The 25,930-nt window shown below is 40.0% G+C and overlaps 1 protein-coding gene across 4 annotated transcripts in view; it reads left to right on the forward strand.

The window, feature by feature from the left end:
* MTFR1 (mitochondrial fission regulator 1) overlaps positions 1 to 24,757 on the forward strand; it is a 29,119-nt gene extending 4,362 nt beyond the window's left edge. For 2 of the 4 annotated variants that reach the window (XM_005288090.5, XM_065585653.1), the window contains exons 2-8: positions 5,276 to 5,419; positions 7,759 to 7,857; positions 12,551 to 12,669; positions 17,561 to 17,802; positions 20,077 to 20,335; positions 20,530 to 20,698; positions 22,835 to 24,757. In XM_005288090.5, coding sequence (XP_005288147.2) covers positions 5,354 to 5,419; positions 7,759 to 7,857; positions 12,551 to 12,669; positions 17,561 to 17,802; positions 20,077 to 20,335; positions 20,530 to 20,698; positions 22,835 to 22,894 — 1,014 coding nt within the window. In that variant the 5' untranslated portion in view covers positions 5,276 to 5,353 and the 3' untranslated portion in view covers positions 22,895 to 24,757. Of the gene's footprint in view, positions 1 to 5,275; positions 5,420 to 7,758; positions 7,858 to 10,482; positions 10,523 to 12,550; positions 12,670 to 17,560; positions 17,803 to 20,076; positions 20,336 to 20,529; positions 20,699 to 22,834 lie in introns of those variants that run through there. The other 2 variants (XM_065585654.1, XM_042845525.2) reach the window with 2 other exon arrangements.
* Positions 24,758 to 25,930: the final 1,173 nt, after the last annotated feature.

Consider the following 25,930-nt stretch of genomic DNA (forward strand, 5'->3'; position numbering starts at 1 on the left):
CCCTCTGGGGCACCTGGCACTGGCCACTGTCAGAGGACAGGATACTGGGCTAGATGGACCTTTGGTCTGACTCAGTAGGGCCGTTCTTATGTTACAAAAGCATTCCAAAGTAGGAGGTTGCAGGCACAGTCATTTTTCCTGTCTGAGGACATCTGGAACCTGGTATGCAGATAGCAGTGTTTTATTTCAGTTTGCCATATGTAAGCACTACATGTGACTGCATCTAGCACAATTCAGATATGGAAGCTAGGTGACTTGAGATTCGTAACAGGATATGAGGGCTTTCACTAGCTTGATTCCAGTCCAGTTCATATAGATCTCAAAGTAATGACTAAGTTATTGCAAGTGGAAAATGATTGTGGCATGTTTTGTACGATCTCGCAACATGGTGTGGTGGTAATTTATAGAGCATTAGTTAACTGCAGAAATTGAATTGTAGTTCTGTTGTCTTTGGAAAAAACAGATGCACTTGAGTGTAAAAGCAAGAGGAGGAGTCTCTTTATCAACATCAGATAGCAAAGTTTAGATCTGTGATGAGCAGATACTTCTGAAGACAAGTGGTCAAACTTCTAAATTCATATGGGTTTTTCTTTAAATTGCTCTTTGTAGCTAGCAAAATATGACCGTGTCATTCTTCTATACTTTGAGGTACACTAACATGACTGTTATGCTTCTGTTTTATAAAACTTTAACATAAATATCTTGCTGTTTAAAATATATTGTAGCACTTGTTTTTATTGGTTGGAATCTCTCTGGAAACTAGAGTATAAATAGACACTAAGACTGTTACTCTGGTGCTCAGATATAAATAGATTCTAGTAGTGACTGTGCAACCTCTGCCTACCAGTCATGTGACCCTTTATAAATATCTAGTCTGCACTAGTTTGGGAAATGGATAGTCTTCAAGCTGGTCCTACATTAAAAGCTTCTTGATGGCTCTTTAGTTTACTGCTGAAGTGAGTTTTTTGTCTGAAATATTGTTCTTTCTTTGACACTCAGGCCTGGTTTACACTTAAAATTTAGGTCAGGGGTCGGCAACCTCTGGCGCACGGCTCGCCAGGGTAAGCACCCTGGCGGGCTGGGCCAGTTTGTTTACCTGCCGCGTCAGCAGGTTCGGCATCCCAGGCCAATGGGGGCTGACGGAAGCGGCGCAGGTGAGGGATGTGCTGACCGTGGCTTCCTGCCACCCCCATTGGCCTGGGACGGCGAACCGCAGCCAGTGGGAGCAGCGATCGGCCAAACCTGCCAAATGTGCTTACCCTGGCGAGCTGCGTGCCAGAGGTTGCCGACCCCTGATTTAGGTAAATGTAGCTACGGTGCTCATGAGTGTGGAAAAATCCATACCCCCAAGCACCGTAGCTATGCAGACCTAACTCCTAGTATAGACACAGCTAAGTTCATGGAAGCATTCTTCTGTTGATCTAGCTATCATCTCTTGGGGAGGTGATGTTCCTACAGGAACAGGAAAACCCCATCTGGTGCTGTAGGCAGTGTCTGCCTTATGGGGTTATGTGGCATAGCTACGGCGCTGTAGGTAAGCTGCTATAGTTCCCGAGGTAGACATGACCTCGGTATACACCTCTACCCCGATATAACGCTGTCCTCGGGAGCCAAAAAATCTTACTGTGTTATAGGAGAAACCGCATTATATTGAGCTTGCTTTGATCTGCCGGAGTAGGCAGCCCCCTCGGAGCACTGCTTTACCGCATTATATCTGAATTCATGTTATATCGGGTCGCGTTATATTGGGGTAGAGGTGTACTTGCTTTTATAGGTGTCATTTCATCAGATGTTGTTGTTAACTGCAGACATGCATTCCTGCTAAAGTGGGTTAACCTGATTTTTAAGGTGTCTGCTTTAAAGGAGACTGCCTTCTTCAAGATCATATTTCTCTTAATCTTATATCTTCAAGTAACACCTCTGTTCTCTATAAGGGATTAGAGAGATTTTCCTCTATTTTTTTTTCATTTTGTTTAATTTGTGCATTTGACAACACTTTATACAAATACAGTAAATTGATTGTATGTAGTCAGTTTCTTCTGTTGCCTGCATAGCTTTCACATAAATGGGTGTGAGGGGGACATTTTTAGGAAGGAAAATGTGACTATTTCACTTTAAAAGGTGGAAAATGACAACTGTGGACAGAGACTCGGATAGATAAGACTTGAAGCTACTTTTTTCATAAATGTGTCTATGTCAAGTTGGTGTCTGTTTTAATTTTTTTTCTTCTCTCCATTTCTGTGTAGCACTGTAAGGCTTGGTTGAGTGTTTCATTATAACTTTTCTCCATGGTTCATTGTTTTCTGTTTGAATCTGAAAAGTGCTTTTAGATTTACTCCTCTAGCTCGTTATTAAATAATCAGTATTATTTCCCTAACTTATAAATCAGTGTCTGATATAAAGGCAAATGTGAAAAATGGGGGAAGCGGCGCATAGCAAGGCTCATGTGAAAAATACAGCACTCCCTGGGGAGTAGAAGTGTGTCTGGATTTCCTTCCAGGGTAGGGTCACTGAACATTGTGTCAGTTTCTGGCTAATCAGGTGTCTATAAAGGAGGAGTTCCTGCTGTTGTGGGGAAGAGGGGGAGAATTTCACTCTTTCCCTCCAAATTTACTTAGTTGGGGTGGGATATTAATCTGCATTAATTCTCTCCCAGTTCTGTTAGGAGTCTTCCTTCTCTGAGACAACCTGCTTATAGCGTTCACAACCTGAATTAATAACTACCAACGAAGTGCTGCATCTTACAGCAGTGGTATTGCAGTATTCTGAATTACTGTAAATATAAAGGAAAAATTGACATGATTCTTGTCAGTTTATCTGCAGTCCCCAAGGTTGTGAATGCCCTTTGTCAGACTGACCAGTCTCTTCATTTGCTTGAGAAAGCTATGAGCAGCAGCAGTCCTTGAATCATTTTGTTTGATAACTTAATACTTAGAGGGTTATTTTGCAAACATAAAAGCTAGAAACTCTTTAAATGAACACCCAAAGTCTGCAAAAACAGGTTGCTTGAGTTTCTCCTCTCATGAAGGGTAAGTTGAGTAGACTCTCAGTGTATTACTTTTATTTCTTAGGCACTTGGCAGCAGGAGTTTCTAAACTGTAACCTACATTTAGGAGGTGACTGTCACTTGGTCATGATGATAAGTATGCCAGCATTAAATATTATCCATGTCTTTAGTTTCAAGAGAAAAGTTAAGATAGAAAACTGTGCTAAGTAACTTTTGTTCTTTAGGATAATACTTTAAGTAGCAGCAAGATATTTCAAATGAAGATTTTTGCTAGGGTTGGTAAAATGAACAAATGTTGAATTTCTCCTTCTGAAATTTGGCAGCTACATAAAGTACAGGTGAGACACATTCTAGGAATTTCCATTATTGCTGTCTAGCAATTTCATTGAGGATTAAATCTTTGCATTCTTGGGATATAAGTAGATTGTGGAAGGGTTGTGATTCTACTGCATACGACCCTTCATAAGTGGTATGAAGAAGGGTCGAGTGCAGTAGAATCTAGGTAAAACAAATATCTTTAGGGTGGTTGTGATAACTTTAGAAAACAAATGGATCTCATAAAAACATCAAGGTGAAATATTTTTTGAGTATTTTGTCTTAGATGACATCTTAATTGGAGATTATGAAAACATTAAGACTGTCTGTTCTGGGTTAATGTAGTGTTCTAGAGAGGGATACTCAATGCTAGCATGCAGTACATCTGAAACAGACTTTCATGCTTTAATGGTTCTGATTCTGTTGATGTAAATGGTACAATTTGCATTAACTTCTGAGAGAGCCAGATCAAGACCTTCTTTAGCAAGGAATTAAATGATGTGAAATTGGTACCCTCAACCCTAGAATGCCTTATTAAGTATCTAAACTGGTGATACTCAGACTGAGGCTTGAGTGCTGCAAGTGGCTCTTTAATGTGTCTCCTGTGGCTCTTTGTAACATGTGATATTAAAACAGTTTGTGATTTAATTATTAATCAGCATGCTTTTACTATGTTATTTTATCAGTGGCAATTGGTTAATAAAACTTGGTCAGTCACTTTGCTGTGATAATTATGAATATGTAAAATAGTAAATAAAACAATGAATTCACACTACTGTGGTTCTTTTGAGTAACTTTGATCGCTAATTTGGCTCCTGAACCACTGAGGTCTGAGTATCACTGATCTAGACATTGCTTAAAACCGAAGTGGTTACACCCTGAATTATGAATAGTCAACTTCTCTAAATAGCTCTGCTGTAGAATAATTGTTCTATCAAACTTAATCTCTTGCCAAGCGCAAAAAAATCTTAAACATCTAAGCTACTTGTGGTGGTGGTGAGGAACTCAGTCAAACCAGCTTTTTTAACCTCGCCTTAAAAAAATCTTTAGAGCTGAGTTCTTGGTAATAACTCCATATGGAAACTTGGCATTGGAGTTGTAAGCTGTTGGGAAAAAAACATGTTTGTAATGGAAATACTGGCAGTCCTAACTGTTGTGATGCTTGCAGGCATTCTCAGGTCTCTTCTAATCCTCTGACTTGAGCATATTTCCTGCATATCATTTCTTTCCCATTACTTAAGCATTTTTTTTTTAGATGGTGACTAAGGAATTTTACTAGCTTCCAACAAATCAATATGTATAGTTCATACTACAATATTCCAGTTCAGGATGATTCAGTGACTTAGACTCTGCATATAAACTGTCAGATGAAGCCAAAAATGATCCTGAATCTACAGTGATAACTAATTATTGTTGAGTGGCAGCACAAACACTTCTGTGATAAAAGAATGAGGTTGGGTTGGACTTTTGTTCTTCTACTCTGGTCTTTGAAGCAACACAGAGTAACACAGTAAACAAGATTGTGAGGATAAATACTTGTTTCTCTAATCTATTTACTGTAATCTTAGTTGTAACACTTACTAGGGAAGGGATTTGACAGATGTTATTTTTAAGCTGACGGTGTCCAAAATGTCATTCGCTGTTTACAGATGTTCCCAAGTGACCCTTGCTCACTTACTAACTATCAGATAATTATGTTTAGGACCTTCTCCTGCTTATTGCTGAAGTAAAGCCATGGAAACGGTTACTGCATTCTGCAACAGCAGTTTTAGTACCTTAAATGTGACATGTATATAATTTTTAAAATCTAGAACTATATAGAAAAAGTGGCTATTGTGAAAGTACTGGGAACAGTTGTTGCTGAAAAAGTCTGCATTCAGAGACAATTTCTACTGATCATCGTTGGAATTGGACTTCAAGAAAGCCTTTTACAATGTTTGCCTTTTATTTCAGAGGGACTATGGAACCTCAGCAGCCTGGGAGGTTTGGAAGGTTTAAATACCAGTTTGTGAAGACTTTTTGCCACTCCAGATGATCTGCTGGATTAAACGTGTAATTAGGATGGCTTTTGCACAGGTTGGACTAAACATGGAATCAGTAAGTGTTTCAGCTTCACTGAAATTCTATCGAGTTCAAATATTTCAAATGTAATCCACTTAAATATAGAGTTCACACTGAGAGCATATGGGACTGCATTTAAAATTTTATGCCATGTTGGTATAATTCTTACATTAATTAATCTAACTTGACTGACATAAGGTTATGAAACTTAATGCTTAGGTATATGATCATAGTTGCTATATAAAAAGTTAAAACAGGCTGTTGTGTTCCTGCTGGCTTTAATGACAAAATATATAACTTATAATGTAACCCTGCCATTCAGAGTGCACAAATTAATTCCTGAAATGCTTGTAAACACAGTGGTACTTAGCAGATCTTTGAGGGTATGTCTACATGTCAAAAAAAAAAAAAATACCTGCAGCAATGAGTCTGAGCTCTGGACTACAGACTCAGGCTCTTACTAAGGGCATGTCTTCACTGGCAATGTTAAAGCGCTATTGTAGCTGCGCTTTAACGTGGCTTGTGTAGTCGCGGCATAGCGCTGGGAGAGCTCTCTGAGGTAAAAAAAACACCCCCACGAAGGGAATAGCTGGTGCACTGTCTACACTGGCACTTTACAGCACTGAAACTTGCAGCGCTCAGGGGGGTGTTTTTTCACACCCATGAACGAGAAAGTTGCAGCACTGTAAAGTGCCAATGTAGACAAGTCCTGAGATGCTAAAAATAGCCATGTGAGACGTTCAGGCTCTGAAGCCCAGGAAAGTGGGTGGGTTTCAGAATGCAAGCCTGAGCCAGAACATCTGCATGATTTTTTTTTAGTGCTGTAGCATGAGCCTGAGTCTGTAGTCCTGAGCTCAGACTCACTGCTGCCATGTAGACATATCTATAGTCTGTTCAGTAACATCCCTTTCTCCCATTCTAGTAGGTCTGAGAGCTGCAGAAGTGGTACTCTTCTGGCTTCACCTATCTCAAAACCTTTCCCCATCTCAAGGGAGGGGCAATGGTGATAGAGACCATTCTTGATCTTGTTTTGCACATGCTGTCAATCAGCCAGTCAACCACACCATATACTTTTCCCCTTTGCCCCTCCTCCACACCCCATAAAATTTCCTGTTTCATTGTAACCTTTCTCTTCTTTCCCTCCTTCCAGGAGCCCATAACATATTCTTATTCCTGACATAATTTCCAAGCCACCAGCAAAGCACCTCAAAACTACTGTGATCCTAATCTTGTTGTCCCTGTTTCTCTTTTTGGAGGCTGTGCTATGTGCAAGAGCAGCAGAGCTGCACTCTCTGATGGGAAGCAGAAAGCTTTATTGTACTTGTGACTTCTTGTTTGCTCAGAATCCTGCATGTGGTTTTGGACATAGGGACTTTTATTGCTATAAATTGAAAATATTCCACCTCCTTGGAATATTTTAAAAGGTCTGGTCATCTTCTTTTTTTAACAATATAGAATATTGTTGAATCGAACCAATGCAAAGTCCCCATGGAAGAATACAAAAGGAAGAAACCTGATTAAACTGCAGCAGAAAGCAGTTCAAATGAACAGATGTGCTGAAATACTATGCACACCTTCATGTTCACTAGGTATGATGAGAGACTTGTCATGATTGGAAGCATCCTGTTCTCTTCCTAGAAGTCTTTTCTCCTTACCTTCCCATCACCTGCTTGCCATTTTTTTTTTCATAAACTCTAAAGGAATCCCACAACTGCTTGGCCAATCTGCTTGGCCACTTGCTGCTAGTTGGTAGTGATCCTAGCAGCATCAGTGTGCCTTGTGCTGTATGATACACAAGTAAAGGCAGTCCCTGGCCCAAAGAGCTTTCATTCTAAGGTAAGAAAGAGAATGTGCTGGGAAACAGAGCTAGGGATAACTCTAGAGTTTTTTATAATTATTAAACTTTGGTTTTGTCCATGTCTTGGAACAAGGTATTTGACCTACTTCAAATTCTTTTTCCTCCCCAAGTTAACATCCTTCATCTATTTAAAAAAAAAATTAAAAATAGCTCTGTTCTGAGTATTTCAGTGTGTTGTGACTTGAGGTCTGTCACATAGAATGTGAATTCCTTAGGGCAGAAGACTGTCTTTGAATAGCACTGAACATGCTGCAAATACTTTAAATCAATTATTTGTGCTGATGCAAGCAAGTTAAAATATGACTTTCAAAATAGTGTGGGTGACCAGTATGAATTTGAGTGCATAGCATGTCTTCCATGCTGCAGGGGAATATGTAATTTTGGTATGCGTACACTTAAACATTTTACAGTACAAATATTGCTGGATGGAGCAAAATATACAATTAAGATACAATAAAATTATTGGGTAAATGATCTAACAAATACTATAACAGTTCACCTAATTTTTTTTCTTCAGGTGCTCTGGTCAGGCAAGTCTTATGGTTCATCTCGAAGTATTGTAAGGAAAATTGGTACTAACCTCTCTCTTATCCAGTGCCCAAGAGTTCAGTTTCAGGTAGGAATTCTGCACAGTTTAAAATCCTTCTTAAAATACTTTTCCATTTTTCTCTATGGCGTTTGTTTTGTGTTAGAGGATTTTAAAGTTTATTTGCAGGTGCATTTAAAACTAAATGTGTAGGTTGTCTTGGATGCTTCAAATAAGCAGGTAGAAGAGGCCCCTCGTTCATACCAAATATAGTTTTCCTCCCTCCTCCTCACTGTCCACCCCATGTCTTGCCAAAGTCTAGTCTCTTCAGTTTCTACTGATACCCCAGCAAATGTTACATTGCTGTTACACCATGAAACTTCCAACAGACTTAATCCAGCCTGTAAGAATGTTAATTTGTAAAATAGCACTGTGTGGCTCTTGTAGAGCTTTGTCTGTAAAATGGTCACTGCTTTTAAAACTAAGCAGTATTTCAAAGAGCCCTACTTCAACTGGCCTGCTCCAATCTGATGTTCTGTGGTAGTGGAGCTGTGGTAAACATTGCTACTGCAGGGTATGATAGCTCATCACAAAAGTGGGAGTCCTCTGGGTTGAATTCTAAGGATGTAAAAGGCAAGTTCATAATCTCCTGAATGCCTTTATTGTCTGGGGCATTCACCACAGAAGACTACAATTTATTGTATGTTGCTCTTTTAAAAAAACAAAACACAAAACCTCTTCAGGAAAACTTAACAGCTTGACATTCTTGACTGCTTTCTTCCAAGGCAAGAGACGTCTTTGGTTACAAAAGGAAAAAGCAAACTCCGCTGTGGACAAAAAATAAGTAACATCAGAAATAACTTCCAACGCCATTTTTAACTGATAAACCTGAGTAATGGAAGTGCAAACAATGTTACTTAAGAATGAGTGGAAAGTAAATACATGTTGCTTATGCACATGATACAAATTCTCTGAAGGTGAACACGGTAAACAAGATAGTGTGAGCTCACTATTTGTTTAGTCTTTAAATATAGACTTGAACTGTGTAGGTAAAAGAATGTCAAATTCTGTGCTGCACTCTGAATTGTGCACTTCTTATGTGAACAGATTAGAAAGTTAGGGGTGGTGGTAATGACATAAACAAGAGGTGGTTATTTCCTCCTCCTTGTGTTGTAACAACAAGTCTTTCTGAAACAGATGGAAAATACAGAAACTGCAACACATGCTTTTTAAAACTCTGTTCTGGATAGCAAAGAAAAGTTTCCAAATAGGATAATTTGGAGAGGCTGCAATTCTTGAGCTGAGAAAGAAACCGCATCAATCGTTTTTGAGAGATGTGGGAAGAGGGGAAGAAGGCTTTGTGTAAAAAGTTTGCTGATTGGGAAATGTGTCCATTTTAAGGCTTGGTAATGCAAACAAATGTAGACTTTTCACTTCTTAAAACAGTGGTTCTCAAACTTTTGGCCTGGTGACCCCTTTCACATAGCCTCTGAGTGCAATCCCCCCTTATAAATTAAAATATGTTTTTATATATTTAACACCATTATAAATGCTGGAGGCAAAGCGGGGTTTGGGGTGGAGGCTGACAGCTCACGACCCCCCATTTAATAACCTCGCGACCCCCTGAGAGGTCCTGACCCCCCAGTTTGAGAACCCCTGGCTTAAATTACACCTCTACCCTGCTATAACGCGGTCGTGGGGAGCCAAAAATCCCTACCGCATTATAGGTGAAACCCCATTATATCAGGGTAGTGGCGGCAGGGCTCCAGCAGTGATTTAAAGAGCCCGGGGCTCCGGCCGCGGGGAGCCCCAGGCCCTTTAAATCACCGGCCGAGCCCCGCTGCCGCAGCCCCGGGGTAGCAGTGGCAGGGCTCCAGTGGTGATTTAAAGGGCCCGGGGCTCCCCACAGCAGCCGGAGCCCCGGACCCTTTAAAGCGCCGCCGGAGCCCAGCTGCTACCGCGCTATATGCGAACCTGTATTATATTGGGTTGCGTTATAGTGGGGTAGAGGTGTATATTCGCTTCTCTAATTTTCTTTAATAGCATAGGAGTTAATTTCATGTGTGATGTTGATAGGAAGATCTCCCTCTGCTATTAAAGAGAAATTAAAGTTCCTTACCATTTTATTAGCCAGATAACTTCATTTCTTGTAGCGTGAGAGAAAACCCTGCGTCTTGTATTGTCTTCTTACAAGAACACTATGCCTGTAGGAGCCCTAACTTGACTTTCGTGCTTCTTATATGAATCAAATATTAATATCTCAATCTAGACTTTGCATTATTATTAATGAAGTGTTTGGCATTTCCCAGACAGTTTGAAGAATAAACTACTTCAGGAGTCAAGTTTAAAATTTGTATTTATCTTTAGTATATAAATCTGATTGTGATAATACAGTGAATGAAAGATGATGATCTGAAGAAGTAGAAGCACAGCTGTTCTAGTGAACTGACTTTGAAATCTTGTAAATACCTGAGCTTTAGTCAACAAATTAAACCTTAAATCCCATTAAAGTTGTTTGTTTAAAGCACTGTATACAAGCCTTTTGCTCTTGTCCAACATGTTAGAGATGCATAAGTATGGTTTCTATGTGTTTGACTCAAAAGATGGAATTCTGAGTGTTCTTTTCAGCATCTGTCTTGACTGTTTTCCTTTGAGACTGTTGCTATGCTGAAACTTTCCTATAGATATCTCTCTCCCTTTTTTCTTTCCTGCTAGCATTAGCTATAGTATGAAAGGACCATGCACTGAACCTGCTGTAAGTTAATTTTTTTTAATTAATTGCTTCAGCCATTAGTGCATGCCTATAATCAGTGTGTCTTAACTCCAGCTAAGAACCATAACCCATATTTTCTACAAGTCTTCATTTCACCTTAAACTTCTGATAAACAGGTTGGAGATATGTTACTACCTTGTTCATATGTGCTTTACCACATGACAAGCTTTTATTCCACCAATCTTAAAACAGTAGAGACTGACATAGCCTAATTTTTTATTTGAGGGTTTAATATCTTAGGGCAGAGGTGGGCAAACTACAGCCTGCGGGCCACATCCGGCCCGGAGGACTGTTCCGCCTGGCCCTTGAGCTCCTGGCCGGGGAGGCTAGCCCTGGCCCCTCCCCTGCTGTCCTCCCTCCCCCACAGCCTCACCTCGCTGTGCTGCCAGCGCTTTAGCACGCCGCTCCTGTCGGGCAGCATGGGTGGCATGGCTGGCTCCAGCCGGGCGGTGGGGCTGTGAGCTCCTGCTGCTCTGAGCAGCATGGTAAGGGAGTGGGTGGGGGGGGGGGGAGGGTTGGATAAGGGGCGTGAGGTCCCGGCGGGCAGTCAGGGGACAGGGGGCAGTTGAATGGGGCGGAGGTTCTGGGGGGAGCAGTCAGGGGACAGGGAACAGGGGGTTGGATAGGGGGTGGGATCCCGGGGTGGCAGTTAGGGGTGGGGGATCCTGGGAGGGGGCAGCCAGGGGATAAGGAGCAGTGGGGGTTGGATGAGTGGGGGATTCTAAGGGGGGCAGTCAGGGGGTAGGAAGTGGGAGGGGGCATAGGGGGCAGGGGCCAGGCTGTTTGTTTGGGGGGGCACAGCCTTTCCTACCTGGCCCTCCATACAGTTTCGCAACTCTGATGTGGCCCTCGGGCCAAAAAGTTTGCCCACCCCTGTCTTAGGGGTTAGCTATTGCAGTAGCTTTCCTTTCTAGTGGTCTCGGAGGATTTCATTGGAATTAAAAAACCAAGTAATGGCAGATGCAGTTGACTTTCCATATTTGTATGCGAGGCTCATAGTATTGAGTAACCTATAATGTCGCAGCTTAATAAGGCAATACAACAGAACCTATTTTATAAGCAGTTTGAATTTGTTTGGTACGGGGCTCACAGGGACAGACAATTCATTAAAACCTTAGTGTCATGTCCCCATTCCCGCCCGTCTCTTCCCTCCCTCTTGTACGAAAAGACTTGTATTTGTTGGACTGGGAAGTATCAGTAACTTGCTCACTTGTGCCAGTTGTTTTCCGTTTTCTAATTTCTGCAGTGGGCATGTAAATACTAACTTCTTTCAAGCCCTGACATTTGCAGAGAGAACATCCGTTTTGAAAGGTGGAAGGGGCGAATACCATAATTAACTTAAAATATTTCACTTTCAAAATAAATTACATTAAATAAATCTGATCAAAATAGGAAGTTCTAGTGACCCTATTAAAACGTTTGATTTAGTATAATTAATTGAGTGGTGACTGTTTGTAGACTTTGACTGCCTGTGCAAGTGAAATACTTTGTTGCTTATCTCCTATATAACAAATAACTTACATTGGCTTTATAGTGCTAAATAAGCTGGTTATATACCCTAGGAAACTTGCCGTGACCTTTTAAATAGCAAAAATAATCTCTGTAAAAACAAGGGGCCTGATCCAATGCCTATGGAAGTCATTGACTTCAGTGACAGGTTCAGAGTGGTAGCTGTGTTAGTCTGTATCAGCAAAAACAAAGAGGAGTCCTTGTGGCACCTTAGAGACTAACGCATTTATTTGGGCATAAGCTTTCGTGGGTCCACGAAAGCTTACGCCCAAATAAATTTGCTAGTCTCTAAGGTGCCACAAGGACTCCTCTTTGTTTTTATTGACTTCAGTGGGCTTTGGATACTAAGATCCCTGGTGTCTTGTGTGTGTTCTTAATAGCTACATGCAGTATCAAGCTATTGTACTCTTTTACAACTGTAAAATAGGTTGGAGAGTGCTTTCAAAAGCAACAATCCCTTATTAACTTTTAAAAAATGCAATTTTGTCTTTAAAATTCTAGGTTACCTCTCACTCTACAGAAGGAAACCATTCTAAGCAGCTCAGAGAAGACTCAGTAGCCTCTTTTGCAGATGTGAGATGGGTTGCTCAAGAAGAAGGTGAAGTCTCTACAAGGCTCAGGTATGTTTGTTAAATCTCCTTGATTTCATCATAGGTTCCCCTCAAATCGTAGCACTTGCTATCTAGCGTATTTAACACTATAGGTGTGCAAGCATTTCAGTATTGTGGAGGAAATGGAGGGAAGAAACTGAAGTCAGGTTAACAGGATTATGAATGGAAGGACCAAAATTTGAGAGCGCATATGGGACTTTGATCCAGGGAAGGAAGGTTCTGCACTAGATAATTCTAGCATTGCAGGCGCCCATATCACTGATGTGTCCCCACACAAATTCTCACTGTGATATGGGACCATTGTCAGCACTCTTGGTTTTTTTTGTTGCTGCACTTGCTTGAGCAGGGGTTATCGCTGCTGGTCCTGAACCATGTCTCTGTGGGATCACAGTGCTAAACAAGCTGCATTAGGGCAATTGATCCTTCTGGTGATGTCTCACAATATCTGACCTACCTCTACTGACCATTCTGGTTAAGGCTCTGCAGTGCAGAGCAGAGACACTTTTACTTGTAAAACAAACACACACACACACTCTTGCATTTTGTATTTAATTTTTATAAGCATGAAAATGGGTAGGCAGTGAATAGGGAGCCGCACCAATAGCTATCGGACAGGTACTACTGCAATGGGCAGGGAGTGTTTTTATGGGTATAGTGCTTTGTATACACCTGGAATGAGATGGCTAATGTGGACACTGTATTATTACAGTTTGCACTGGTTTAGTCATGCTGGTGCAGGCTTCAGTGGCATAAGCTTTCTAGAATAGACAAGGTTTCTGTTTACTTTAAGTAAGGAGCATCTGAGGGCCCTGATTGATGGCTTTGGTATTCACAGATGTAGTAGGTTCCTCCAAAGGACACCTATTTTAAAAGCATGCATTTAGTGATGACCTCAGTGCCCTCCAACACAACTTGCTATAGTGAAATATTGCATAATAGGAATATGGTTGCAAGCCACTGTTGTTTTCAGTAACTCAAAAGGGAGTAGCAGAAATCCATCAACTTGACTTTTCAGAGCTAAATCCCCTTTGATAGGTGCATTCCAGCACAAGGAGTGGCTGTTCAACTCCTGTGTAAGAGCTGAGTTATACAGTCATTCAGCTGTATAGTGTCAATGGGAAGACTAGCTCTTTGCTTCAAGGAAGCACCTATAGATTGTTGTGGGACTTGGGTATTGTTAGTTAAGATTGCTATTTGGGGAGAACTCACTAAGATCATCATATAAAGTGGTCTTATCCTTGAACTCAGAAGTTGATAGTTGGATGGCAAACCGAGAGTTTACAGGGTAGCTCTAAAAATTACTTCATTATGCAGGGTCTTAAATTTGGCTTGTTACTTGTATGTGTGAAATATTTAACATTAATTACAGTAATGTCTAGTAGGTGCTTTCAAACACTCTATAAGGGCAATCCCTGGTCCAAGAAGCCCACATAAATAAAGATATTTATTTGCAAGATCTACTTCCCATAAAATTCTTAACAAGTAGTCCACTATGCAGGCTTATATGCCTATGTAAATACATACACACGCTTACAGAGGATGAGATCAACTTTATCTACACTGTCAAAAATAGATTTATTAACATCCTTGCAGAACTAAATTGCACATCATTTTGTTCCCCTGTACACTGAATGCTACAGTCACATTTCAGACCTGTATTTTTCAAGTGGTAAATTCCAAATGTTCTACTGAAACAAATACATTTCAATAAACTTACTGTGCATCAATGTACCTATAATATAAAGCCCCTTTACAACAGTATTTAAATAAGCTTTTTAAAGAAACAAATCAATTTGAAGTATTATTGAATGTCTCATTTAATCTGTGTGAATAAACTGCTGTTAATTCAAAAATTCAGTGGCATGATTTAAGTCAGCACTGAAGGAAGTAAAAATAACTTGGCAATAATAGCCCCAGGCCAGACAATGAGATTCATCACCTACGACACTGAGATATGTTGACTCTTAAGCAGATATTTTATCAGTATGGATTAATTATGTCGAATAAATACTTCACATTCCAGTTGTACATAGCTAGTGTTCAACTGTTCTTTTGCAATACAAAATGAAGCTTTAAAAGCTGTGAGGGGAACCAAGGGGACAGGGTCCTCGGGAATAAATCCAAGTTGCTACCCAGGATTTATGGTTCCAGGAACCCTATGAAAATCCTGCATTCTGTCCTGGGAGGATACAGCATTTATTTATTTTAATTTGCATTACCTTAAAAATAAGAACAGTCCTAAAACTATTAACATAAAATGTGCAATCTGTAAAGTAGTGGTCCCCAGTTCAAAAGTCAAAGTAATAATATTAAACAGGCAGGAACTGGGTCTTGCAGATGGCTGGTAATAGGATTTGAAACCTCCCCACCTCTAGGTCACCAGTTCAAATGCTGAATGAAAGGAGGAGTGTTTTGTCTTAGTACAGCTCTGGGTGGACAGACATCCATGAATCCCAAAAAACTGCACCTGCTCCTGTCTAGGCAGTATGTCTTCTGTGGATGTTGTTTCCATTGCTGTCAATACAGCACTTCTCAATAGTAATAAACATACAAATATAGTATGAATTACAGATATTGCAATAAACAGCAATTGGGGATTCTTTTGTCTGCAGTTAATTTACTTTTCTATGAAGGATGGACTTAGCTGCAAAGCCTGCAACTTCCACCTTGTTTGCCTGTTATCCCTGGGTGGGTGAAATTCTATGGCCTGTTAGGCAGGAGGTAAGATCCTAATGGGCCCCTTTTAACTTCAAAAGACCCTAAGAATCTCATGTATGGGTTCTCTCCATTTAAATAGGAGCGAGTGCTGCAGATATATTGGTTGGGCAGCCAATACTACTATAAGAGTACAACTGAAACGGTGATTAAGCCAGGGCCATGAATTGTGTAACTCAAAGCACATTCTGCAGATGAAGTATTTCCAAAAGTCATATTTCTATTCAAAATTCTTGCCTCAGTGTTTGACCAAGCAGTGCCACAGAAACCCAATACCCTGATATGCTTGAGGAATTGTAAGAATTCAAGTGGGAGTTAGTTAAATATATGGGCATTTCTTCTGCAGCTACAGTATCTTAGTTCATTCTTGTAATCCTCTAGCTCAGTAATTAGCATTAGTTGTACTATGGCCTTGAACAACATTTCTGGTACCTTGATATCTAGCTTTCCTGCTTATTTGATAACTTCAGATCTTGAAACTTCCTATATTTTAATATCACAGTGTTAAAATATTCTGGGTTTCTTTGCAAGGTACAAGATGGAATGCAGCAAACATAGTCTGTGTTTTCATTCCTTTACTGGTTTCATGCCATGAAGGCAGAGACTCTCTCTCTCTGTGTGTGTGTGTGTGTGTGTGTGTGTGTGTGTATATATATATATATATATACACACACAATTTTTTAGTGCATGAGGCTTCTCTTCTCCCCTGTTGTTGTTATAATGATACATGATTCTCCTACTAAACAGCTTTTGTAACATTAAACTTTGCTGCAAAGCTTCATGCCCCTTGACAATTTGAGAACAAGAATCTGAAGAATCTATCAAACTAGGGTTGTCCATGCAGCGGGACAGTATAGGTGGAAAGTGGACTTTGTAGACCATGGAAAGCTATTCCATCTCAAAAGGGAACAAATTGCATACAAAAGAATTCCCAGAGGTGGAAAAAATCTAAAATTGTCAGTGATGGGCAAGTTTTTAAAGAAGCTTCATTCCAACATCAAAGCAAATAAATGTGAAAACTTAGAAGTAACTGCTGGCACACGGCATTTAAAGGAAAAACAGATTGGAGCTAGAAAAATTAGTATGCCTCTACCCCGATATAACGCTGTCCTCGGGAGCCAAAAAAACTAACCGCGTTATATCGAACTTGCTTTGATCCACCGGAGTGCGCAGCCCCGCCCCTGCGGAGCACTGCTTTACCATGGTATATCGGGTCGCGTTATGTCGGGGTAGAGGGGTATTTATACCTATAGAGTTTCAGATTGTCCTGCCAAGAGCTGAGTAATAGACTAGATAAGACTATTTTATACACTGAATGTCAAAAACCCTATTATCTCTAACTTTTTAGTCTAACCCGTGGGGTTGCTAAAATTTGTCTTGCTCGTAATTTAACACTTCAGATTTAACTGAAAGTATTCTAAGTATGCTTTTTCATCTTAAATTATTGTGCAGTACATTAGTGCTGCAATATCAGGTTGTAAACACTGCAGGGGAACATGTGTAAATTCCATTGGAAAGCTTTTTAATCACACAAAGCTTTTATAAAACAGGTCTCTCTTGGTTTATTAATAAAAGCTTACTTTTACCAAACCTTAATTTTGGGCCTAACTTAACTTGATAGTGTCCCTTTTAACAGTAGTATTTACTATTTTGTTAGGCCGATTCACATACTAATTACTTTGATGATAAGCCCTTCCTGATATCTAGCCTGAATCTTGCCTTAGCTTAAATGTTTGTTCTCTTAATCACACTATTAAACCAAAGGTGGAATGTGTTCATATCAAGCTCTTTGTCACTTATCTAACTTGTATACCATAATTACTAGTAAATAAATGTCTGTAGTGCTACTAGGCTCTCAGTGTTTCTGAGGCAGCATTCCCTTTCTCCCCCCTAAAAAAACTTAAAACCAATGCCACTTCAACTTTAGGTTTTAGGGATCTATGAGTCAGATTCTGCCAGACATTACTTGCAAGTATTCCATTGTGGGAAGAGGGAGATGATGTTTACTTAAGGGTTTTTTGGTTTCTTCTTAAAAGGCCAAAAGTAAGTAGTTTGGTTTTAAGGTCAGGTCTTAATGTTTGGCTCAGTGCTTACACTTAACTGTTTTGCTTTCTCCTCTTAGCTGCTTGGTACAAGCACTTACTACAGACCAGTCCCGTGTGACAATTGTGTTGCTTTGTTACAGATCAGAAGTTTGGTCAAAATCGACTCCACCTCTTCCACATGAACCATATTGCTCTGGAAGACCACCAAGTAGACAAGTATCCTTACCAAACCTATTACAAGAAGAGCCAGCCGCCAAGGTTGTGGTGACCAAGAATGATGAAGCTCTGCAAAAGATTAATGCTCTAGAAAATGAACTTGCCAGTTTAAGGGCACAAATAGCCAAAATTGTAATCTTGCAAGAACAGCAGAATCTGCCAGCAGGTATTAAACTCTCTCACTTTCATATCAAATTAGCTAAAAGGAATCTGCTCCTTTAAAACTGATTGCCCGACGTGTAGGTATACTAAAGTCAGTTTTGTGAGGTCAGTAATGATACGTCATGAGGTCTAGTGTCACTGAGATACTAATTATGCTTTTGGAATACAATACATATTTCAAATGGCTTATGAAACAGTGACAACATGTAGCTAGAAATGTTTGTCAGCAGAAATCTCTAACAAACTTCAATGCTATTACATGACTAAGAATAAATAAGCACAGTACTTGTGATATCTTCTCAGAGCTTATAACAGACCTGGTACTCTTCAGAGAATTGTAACTTGTTACAGTGGCTGCTTATTTCTTAGCATTGGCTTCTAATACCATTGACTCCCTTGTCTCTGCGGCAGAAGTTCACAAATTAAATCCTCTACATGAAAATGGGCTCATATCGGTCAGTGCAATAACACACAAGAGCTTTGGGGCAGGAGGAAAGGCTTGAATTGTTACAGGAGCCATTCTTGGGATCAGATGTTGGTCGGAAGGCTCTTGAGTGCCAATTTCTGTTCAGATGGAAGCTAAAAATCATACAGGGCCCCTGATAGTGAATGTCCTAACCTCAGTCCGCATCCCTCCGACCCCCAACAATACTTTGTATTATATAGCACCTTCCACTGAGATACTTGGCATGCTTTACAAACTTGAATTGTTGCAGCTCACAAGGATAGTAGGGCCTATTCTGTACCCCTTACAGATAGGAATGAAGGGTGAGAAACTGCAACGGAGGTTAAGTGGCTTGGCCACAGTCACCTAGCAAGTGCATGGGAAAGCTGGGAATAGGTATACTGATTCTCTCCTGGGCTTTAACCATTATATCATGAATGCTGGCTCTCCAGAAGAGGTTGTAGTTCAGTATCCAAATCTGTGAGTGAATAGGGAAATAATGTGACCACTATATGTGCCATTAACTCAGTGCACTGAAATAATTTGAAAGATAATTCAGTTCCATTCCTCCTTTTTGAAAGCAACAGTAGCTTGAAATTAACACACTTCTAAACATACCAAATTGCTAAAATGCTAATATGACCTAAATAGCAAATGTCCTTGATTAATATTTTTGTAGGTGTGATTTTTCCTTCTGTTCATTAGAGGGCTTCCAATCTAGATTTCAGTTTAAATAGCGTTTTCCTTTACCCCCCTCTTCTGGTAGAATATGGCAACTACTTTAAATATGTCAACGTTATACATCTGTCTGTCCCAGATAGTTGGTTTGGTTCACTTTTAAGATTAAGGGTGGGTGGGTGAAGATTTTTGTTAAATAAAAATAAGGTCCCGATTTGCATGAGCAGAGTCAGTGACTGAAAATTCCATAGTCTTTTTTTAGAAACAAAACATTTGTGAAGTTCTCTCTGCCAGGACCAGTGTAATATCTTTGGTGACTCCTGTAATACTGACTTAATATTCACCTAAAGTGTGCAAGAAGCTTTAATTTAAGCTTTTTGTTACAAACTAATTGGTTCAGACAGTCGCCAGATTCTGCTCTTGAGTCTTAGGAAGGCTTTCAAAAAACAAAGAAAAACAGGGGTGGTAACAGAAACAAGGTGAAGACTTTTTAACTGGGATTCACACAACTTTTTGAACTCTGCCATTCAAGTTTAAGACTCCTATGTGAGAAGTCCTTCATTTCTGAAAATAATTAGCACAAATAACTACTGCTTATATAGGGGTTGTGATTACAGTCAATAAGCAATTTCATTTAGAATTTTGTCTTGACAAATGACAAGTATAATTGGAATTTTTACTTGGGATGCATTCATTGCTGTTGTCTGGCCAAACTGTTTAATGTGTGTAATTTATTTCTAAACAGTGACTTCTTCCAGGCACAGTGGCTTCCTTAAGAATGTAACTTAGTTTGAAAGGCAATCTCCAAGCATCATGAAATACTGATAGACCCCAAAAGGGGGCAGAGTTGGTGGAAACAGATCCTGGTGTTGAACAAGTTTTGTAGGTTTGACATGGATGTGCATCTGCTGTTAGTATCTCAACTGGGAACTGAACATCCTTTTGGAACAGTAATTAGCTGAGGTGGTTTTAATGCTCTCATTTTTAGGTGGTTTAGGACTTAAACCGGGCCAGTAGTCTTGTGACAAGAACCTTTTGAGGAAAAATAAATTGATATGCAGTAAATCTGTTCCTTTTCAAAACACTTGATGTACCAAGCTTTCTTTAAAAGGGCATTTAGTTCTTACTGGGAATGAATGTCTTGGTATGTTTTAGCTGGATTAAGTCCTACTGCATCAGCTCCTTCACCAGCGCCGCCGCCGCCGCCGCCACCACCTCCTCCTCCTCCACCGCCTCTTCCACCTTCTGGGGTACATCGGAGTATGTCTGCTATTGATCTCATTAAGGAGCGGAAAGGCAAGAAAATAAACGCAGGACAGACTTCGATAGATAATGGTCCAAAGAAGCCTGAAATACCAAACATGCTAGAGATCCTCAAAGACATGAACAGTGTCAAACTGCGTGCAGTGAAAAGGTGAGTACACAATAACTTGTGTAATTTTATTAATGCAAAGTGTAAAGCCTTACTCAGTTGTTTTCATGGAGAAACATTTGAATTTTGGACTGTTGCTGATCTAGCATTTGAAAGGCAACACAGGAATGCAAAGATGCTCTAACTTCATTCTAAAGACTTGCTGTGTGACTGTTAGTTTCCCTTTCCCTTTGAAGACCAGTGGAAGGCACAAAATGCAAATCACCTGACCCGACTGATCCTGTAGCACTAATAGCTGAAGCTCTCAAAAAGAAATTTGCTTATCGATACAGAAGTGATAACCAAAGTGAAACTGAAAAACAGATTCCAGAGTCTGAAACAAAGGCAACGTCAGAAATGATGCAGGTGAGTATTGAAATTTTTGACACATCATAGGGTTCAGTCCTAAATACATTGAAGCCAATGTAAATATCTCTTCAGAAACCTTAGATGGCTGTCAGACCATCTCCATCTCCACAAAACCCCAATAAGCATTCCCAGGTGTGCCACAAATTGCAACATAGACATGGGCAATGTAGCCAATTCTCATTCTTTTGTATTCTAAATCTCAGAGTATTTGTGTATCCAGGAGCTAGGACTTTATATGAGAGATTTCATTTTTTTTTTTAAATGAAAGTTTTGAGCCCTCATAGTTGTAGAGAGAATCCATAAAATATCAACCATAAGGATTTACATCAAAGGCAACCTGAAATGTTTGTGTGCTTTTTCTGTTTGTGTGTGTTAAATGACTTTGGGGCCTGACTTGTGATTTTTGAATGCTTAGTGTTGGCAATACTGCATGTGCCTATTGGGAATAGGTAGACAATGTAATGAGAATCCAGAAAGCTTGATCTGTTCATCAGCAGTGCTGGGGAGTGGAGAGACGGTTGTCATTCAAACCACTGCAGGGGGCAAGTTTATCTACGGCTTCTGCTGACCAGGTAAACCATGAGCAGGCTAGAGAGGTTTTATTACATCTGTCGGAGAATAACAGAGTTCTCACTTTTTGTTTGGGTACAGCAATTCAGTTACTTTATTTTCTCTTTAGCTCTCTCCCTCTATGCAATTGCATAAACAGGTCTCTCAACAGGTAAATAATTACAGCAAACATTTATACCTTTTGTTACAGACAATGAGCAACAGCTGCATTTTGTTTATACATAGGTCATTCTGATATCTTGTTTTGCTCACTAATGTAGAGTCTTAGTCTACATTCCATATTATCTACACGTTATCTACACAAGGTCACAACAACTTCTCACACAGTTCTTTCCCACTCGCCTCACACATTCCTCACTTCTACAAATCTCGCATTATTAGGGTTACAGTTAGCCTGACTCTTGCTAACAAACTGTCATGCATTGCAATCCCCTTCCTGTCAGTTCTTTCTCTGCTTCCACATATCACTAAGACTTTAAAAGGCAACCGGGTTCCATTTTAAAAATAAATAAATTTAAACATGGTGCTGGGAAAAGTCATTAAGTTGTGTTTAAAAAAGATTGAAGTAAAAGGGTTTTTCTCCCACGATCAGTTTCAAGTAGTTCTTGCACTTCACTCAGCTGGGAAAACAAATAGCAAAAGAGGTAGAAAGTATAATAACCTTACTCATACAGCTGGATGTGTTCTGGGTCTGATTGGGGAAGAACTAGATTACCAACCATAAGCATTCAAAAATCAGGTGACTTAAAGGTTGTTTTTTTGTTTTCTGGCTTGAGTTTTTGGGGTGCATTCAGGTAACATTTGCAGGTTCTTTTCTACAACCATGAGGACTATATTTTTTTTGTAACAAGGGCTGAGATTCTTACTTGATTACTTGCCTCCAGAAGTTGGGAATTTTAAGAGAACAAATCTCACAAGACTTGAGAGAAAATCATGAGTTAATATATGACTTGTGGCATGGAATGTTCATTACTACTTCCACTTTGAGATTGTGGTCCATCTTTTGTTGGGGCAAGGGACTTGATTGGATAGTAAACGTCAGAGGCTAATGGAACCGGAGAGTTGCTGGAAACCTTTTTGATAGAGAATGTTGTGGTGGTGACAAATACTAGTTGTGGTCTAATAACATTTTTAACCGTAGGCAGCCTTTTCTCCCCTCACTCCCTCCCCAAGTCTGGTCCTCACATTTCATTATACGTGATTTACAGAGGACTTGCAACAGATGAGATTTAGCACTGATGGCAAGAGTGCCTTTGTGGATTCTGTGGTGCAGGAAAAGTCTCAGTCAGCAGACTTGTTCTGGGAGCGGAGTCATCTGGTTAATCTGAGTAACTTCACTTGGTTCCTGATACGAGTTTTCCCCTGTGAGACAATTTCTAGTTACTTTGTGGGTAAGATTCATCTAAATCAAATCCAGTTTGCATCCATGGCACCAAGGCAAAGCAGACAAATGATGGGTGGCCTCTGCTTGAGTTCCCGGGGCACTTATGAATTTGGATTATAAAATGATGCTACAATTTCCGGATCTGTACATATTGTAACATACTTGTTTTTCATTTTCAGTTTGGACCACACATGCTGAAGCCTACAGGAAAAATGAAGACTTTAATTGAAAAATCTTAACTACTTTTATATCACTACAAGAGACTATTCAGCTACTTATTAGAAATCAATGTTATGTAGTAAGTGTCTCTTGGTATTTAGTGCCCTCCTACAAAACCAACCAAAAAAAAATACTGACCTAAAATTATAAAAACATAGTGCCTTTGTTTTACATGTTGAATTCTAGAGGTATTTGTCCTTATGTGACTTTTAACAAGGGGGTTGAGTTGAGAGAAAGTACAAGTTTTTAAATCTATAAACTTTAAAATCTAGCTTTCAATACCTAAAATACTAAGACTTTTCTGTGGTAGTTTTATTTTAACACTAATTTATCTGTACAAATGTTTTTATATGTATGACTGACAGTCTTCAGACAGTTTGTGTAAATGATAATAATGGGAATGAAGTACTGTCAAGTTACTGTCAGTCATTTACCTCTCATGTAATACCTGATGTAACAAGTTTCTTGCACTGCAGCATTTAGTTTGAGACTAGCAACTTCTGTTCCAAATGAGATCTCATTAGTTTAACACAGCTTTTGCTGGTTTTAGCCTGAAAAGCATAAACAGCTCATGCAGGGGTATGTTTAGTTAATAATGAAGGAGAAACAGATAATCTCTGATAAGCTTCACTGATTTTACTTGTTACAAAGCTGAGTGGTATGGAATAGAGCATTTGAAAAATAGCAAGATTTCTCAACTGAGACTGCCCTTCTCTCAATGCAGAATGTTCCATTTTCCCCCCCCCCTCCAGTCCCCCCCCAATATGTATAGTGCCTTAAAGGTGAACTTGATCATCATGAGCAACTGGCCACAGCTAGATTCAGGTTCAGTTCTCTGTCAAAAGGTAGAGCAATGTGTGTGAAATAGGGTAGAATAGCAGTGTAGATTAAAATACTTCAGACAGAATGTCAGGGTATGTGTTTGAGCAAATGTGGAAGTCTGGGAAGTTACAAAGTAGTAGAGATGAGAAATGGAGTGCTTATAAATGAACTATAGGGTGTTTGTCAGTAAAATCTTACTGCTTTCGGAGGCCCTGATCTCAGTTGCAGCTGGGGAGTGCTTGACACACAGGAGAGATGTCTTTACCCTCTACACAGTTAATGGGGAGGTCTTGTGCTGGGTTAGCCCCCAGCATAAAGCAGAAGAGACTGAAGGCTACCCTTATTTGTGCTAACTGCCCATGGCCCCAAGGTAATATTTCAGCAGGCAGGGATATCCTGACTACAGTCCCTGCACTAGCTCCAGGGAAGCACTGGTTTAGGAGATCCTAGACAAGCTGGGTCACCTGAAGATCACCTAGGGAAATCCTCTAGGCACCTTTTTATATTGCAGCTTTGTCCTGCGTGATCAGCACCAAGGTGGATCATCAGGGGGAAACAATATGAGTCTTTTTGTACACAAATGCAATCCAGTTTTCTCACGTGTTGAAAAATTGGGTAGAAAACATTCTGGCATTCACAGGACTAACAAGCAGGAACACACCAGAACTAGCTTGGCTACATATCAAGTAAACTGACAGCAAGTTTCTTTTGAATGTGGATAAATACAAGTAGAGAAGGTGGGTCAGCAATCTCATTCTAAAGGAACAGTTGGCTACTGGAGTTGTGATGCAAGTGCTTGTTCTTGAAACTTCATTTTTTTTTTCCTTCAACTACTGGAAAAGTGCAGCATTTTCCATCCACCAAGAGCCACTTTGATATAAGTTATTGAAGATGTATAAAGCATGCTAGTCAGTATTAACAAATTGAGATTTAAATAGTATGATCAACAAGGACTTTATTTCTGATGTAATACTTGAAAGTGCTGTATTATTTACACAGCTGTTAAAGTAAAAAAAAATGGATAAATGTTTTAACTAAAAGTTGCTCTTTGTTCTTCTAAATACTTTGAACAGTATTTTTTTCCAAAGTCACATTACTTGGTCTCCAAAGAGTTATTTGTATTTAGTGCTACACTGAGATGTACAAAATAGAAAAAAACAAAATGCTGACTTGACTTTGGCAGTGTCTGCCTTGATCACATGTGCATTAGTTGGCTGGCTGAGGGGAAAATGGTCAGTTGAAAACAAATTCAGAAGTGGTAGAGATCTGAAGGGAGTCTAGTTGCATCCTCCTAGGATATTTAAAAGTATCCAGCTCCAGTATTGCACTTTACTCCTATGTCACAGCATTAGAGTGTATGCTGTGAAAAACTGCTACTCCTGCACAGCAGTATGGTGGAAATAGTCTGGGAAAAGCTGTGTGAGTATTGTAATTTAAAGTGCAGGTGCTTGTTCTGTTCAAGCAGTGGAGTTGTGGAAGCGAGTGAGCAAAGGATATTTCATTTTTACTTTTGGTGCCTAAGTATGAATTCTTCCAGACTTCCTTCCTCTTAGTTATGTAGAGGAGTTCAGAGATCCATTCCTCAATAACCTTGCTTAGCATTTCCTTCTCCTCCTCCACAAGACTTTTTTTTCTTCCAGACCCCTCATACTCGTCAGTAACCAAGCTTTCAGGTGGGTTAGCCTGTTTTTCTTGTCTTGACACATGTAGAGGTTTGCAAGTAAGCAGGTTCTAACCAATGCTATACAATCCAAGGTACCTTTCAATGGATCATTCTCTCTTTTCCATCCAGCACTTAAGTGCCCCCGGAACTCTCAAATCCCATGTGTTTTGGCACCTAAACTCAGTGCCTAAAGTTTTGTTGAAAAAGTTGTTAAGTTTTTGCCTCTGGGTATGTGCACTGGTGCCTCATTCTAGGCAGCCAGACACTTATGCCCTGGCATGATCCACAAAGCAGGGGAAGATAAGCATTCATCTGCAGGGCCCAATCCAGAAGGCATGCTCTGAGGCCACCTAGCAGTTCAGGGCCCATTCAGACTCTGGGAGGATGTACTTGTGAGCCCAGTAGTTAGATCACTCCTGCAGGACTGTATAGCTCAATTTCCCCCTCTACCTGATTGGAGGGGGCTATGGGGAAAAGGATTTGAACAGTTATCTCCAACCTCTCCAGAAAGTGGGTTATTCTGATGTAGGTCTTCCTCATGCTCTCCTGTTGAAACTATCCAGGGTGTATA

This window comes from Chrysemys picta, chromosome 2 (genome assembly GCF_011386835.1).
Source record: "Chrysemys picta bellii isolate R12L10 chromosome 2, ASM1138683v2, whole genome shotgun sequence".
Taxonomy (NCBI): domain Eukaryota; kingdom Metazoa; phylum Chordata; order Testudines; family Emydidae; genus Chrysemys; species Chrysemys picta.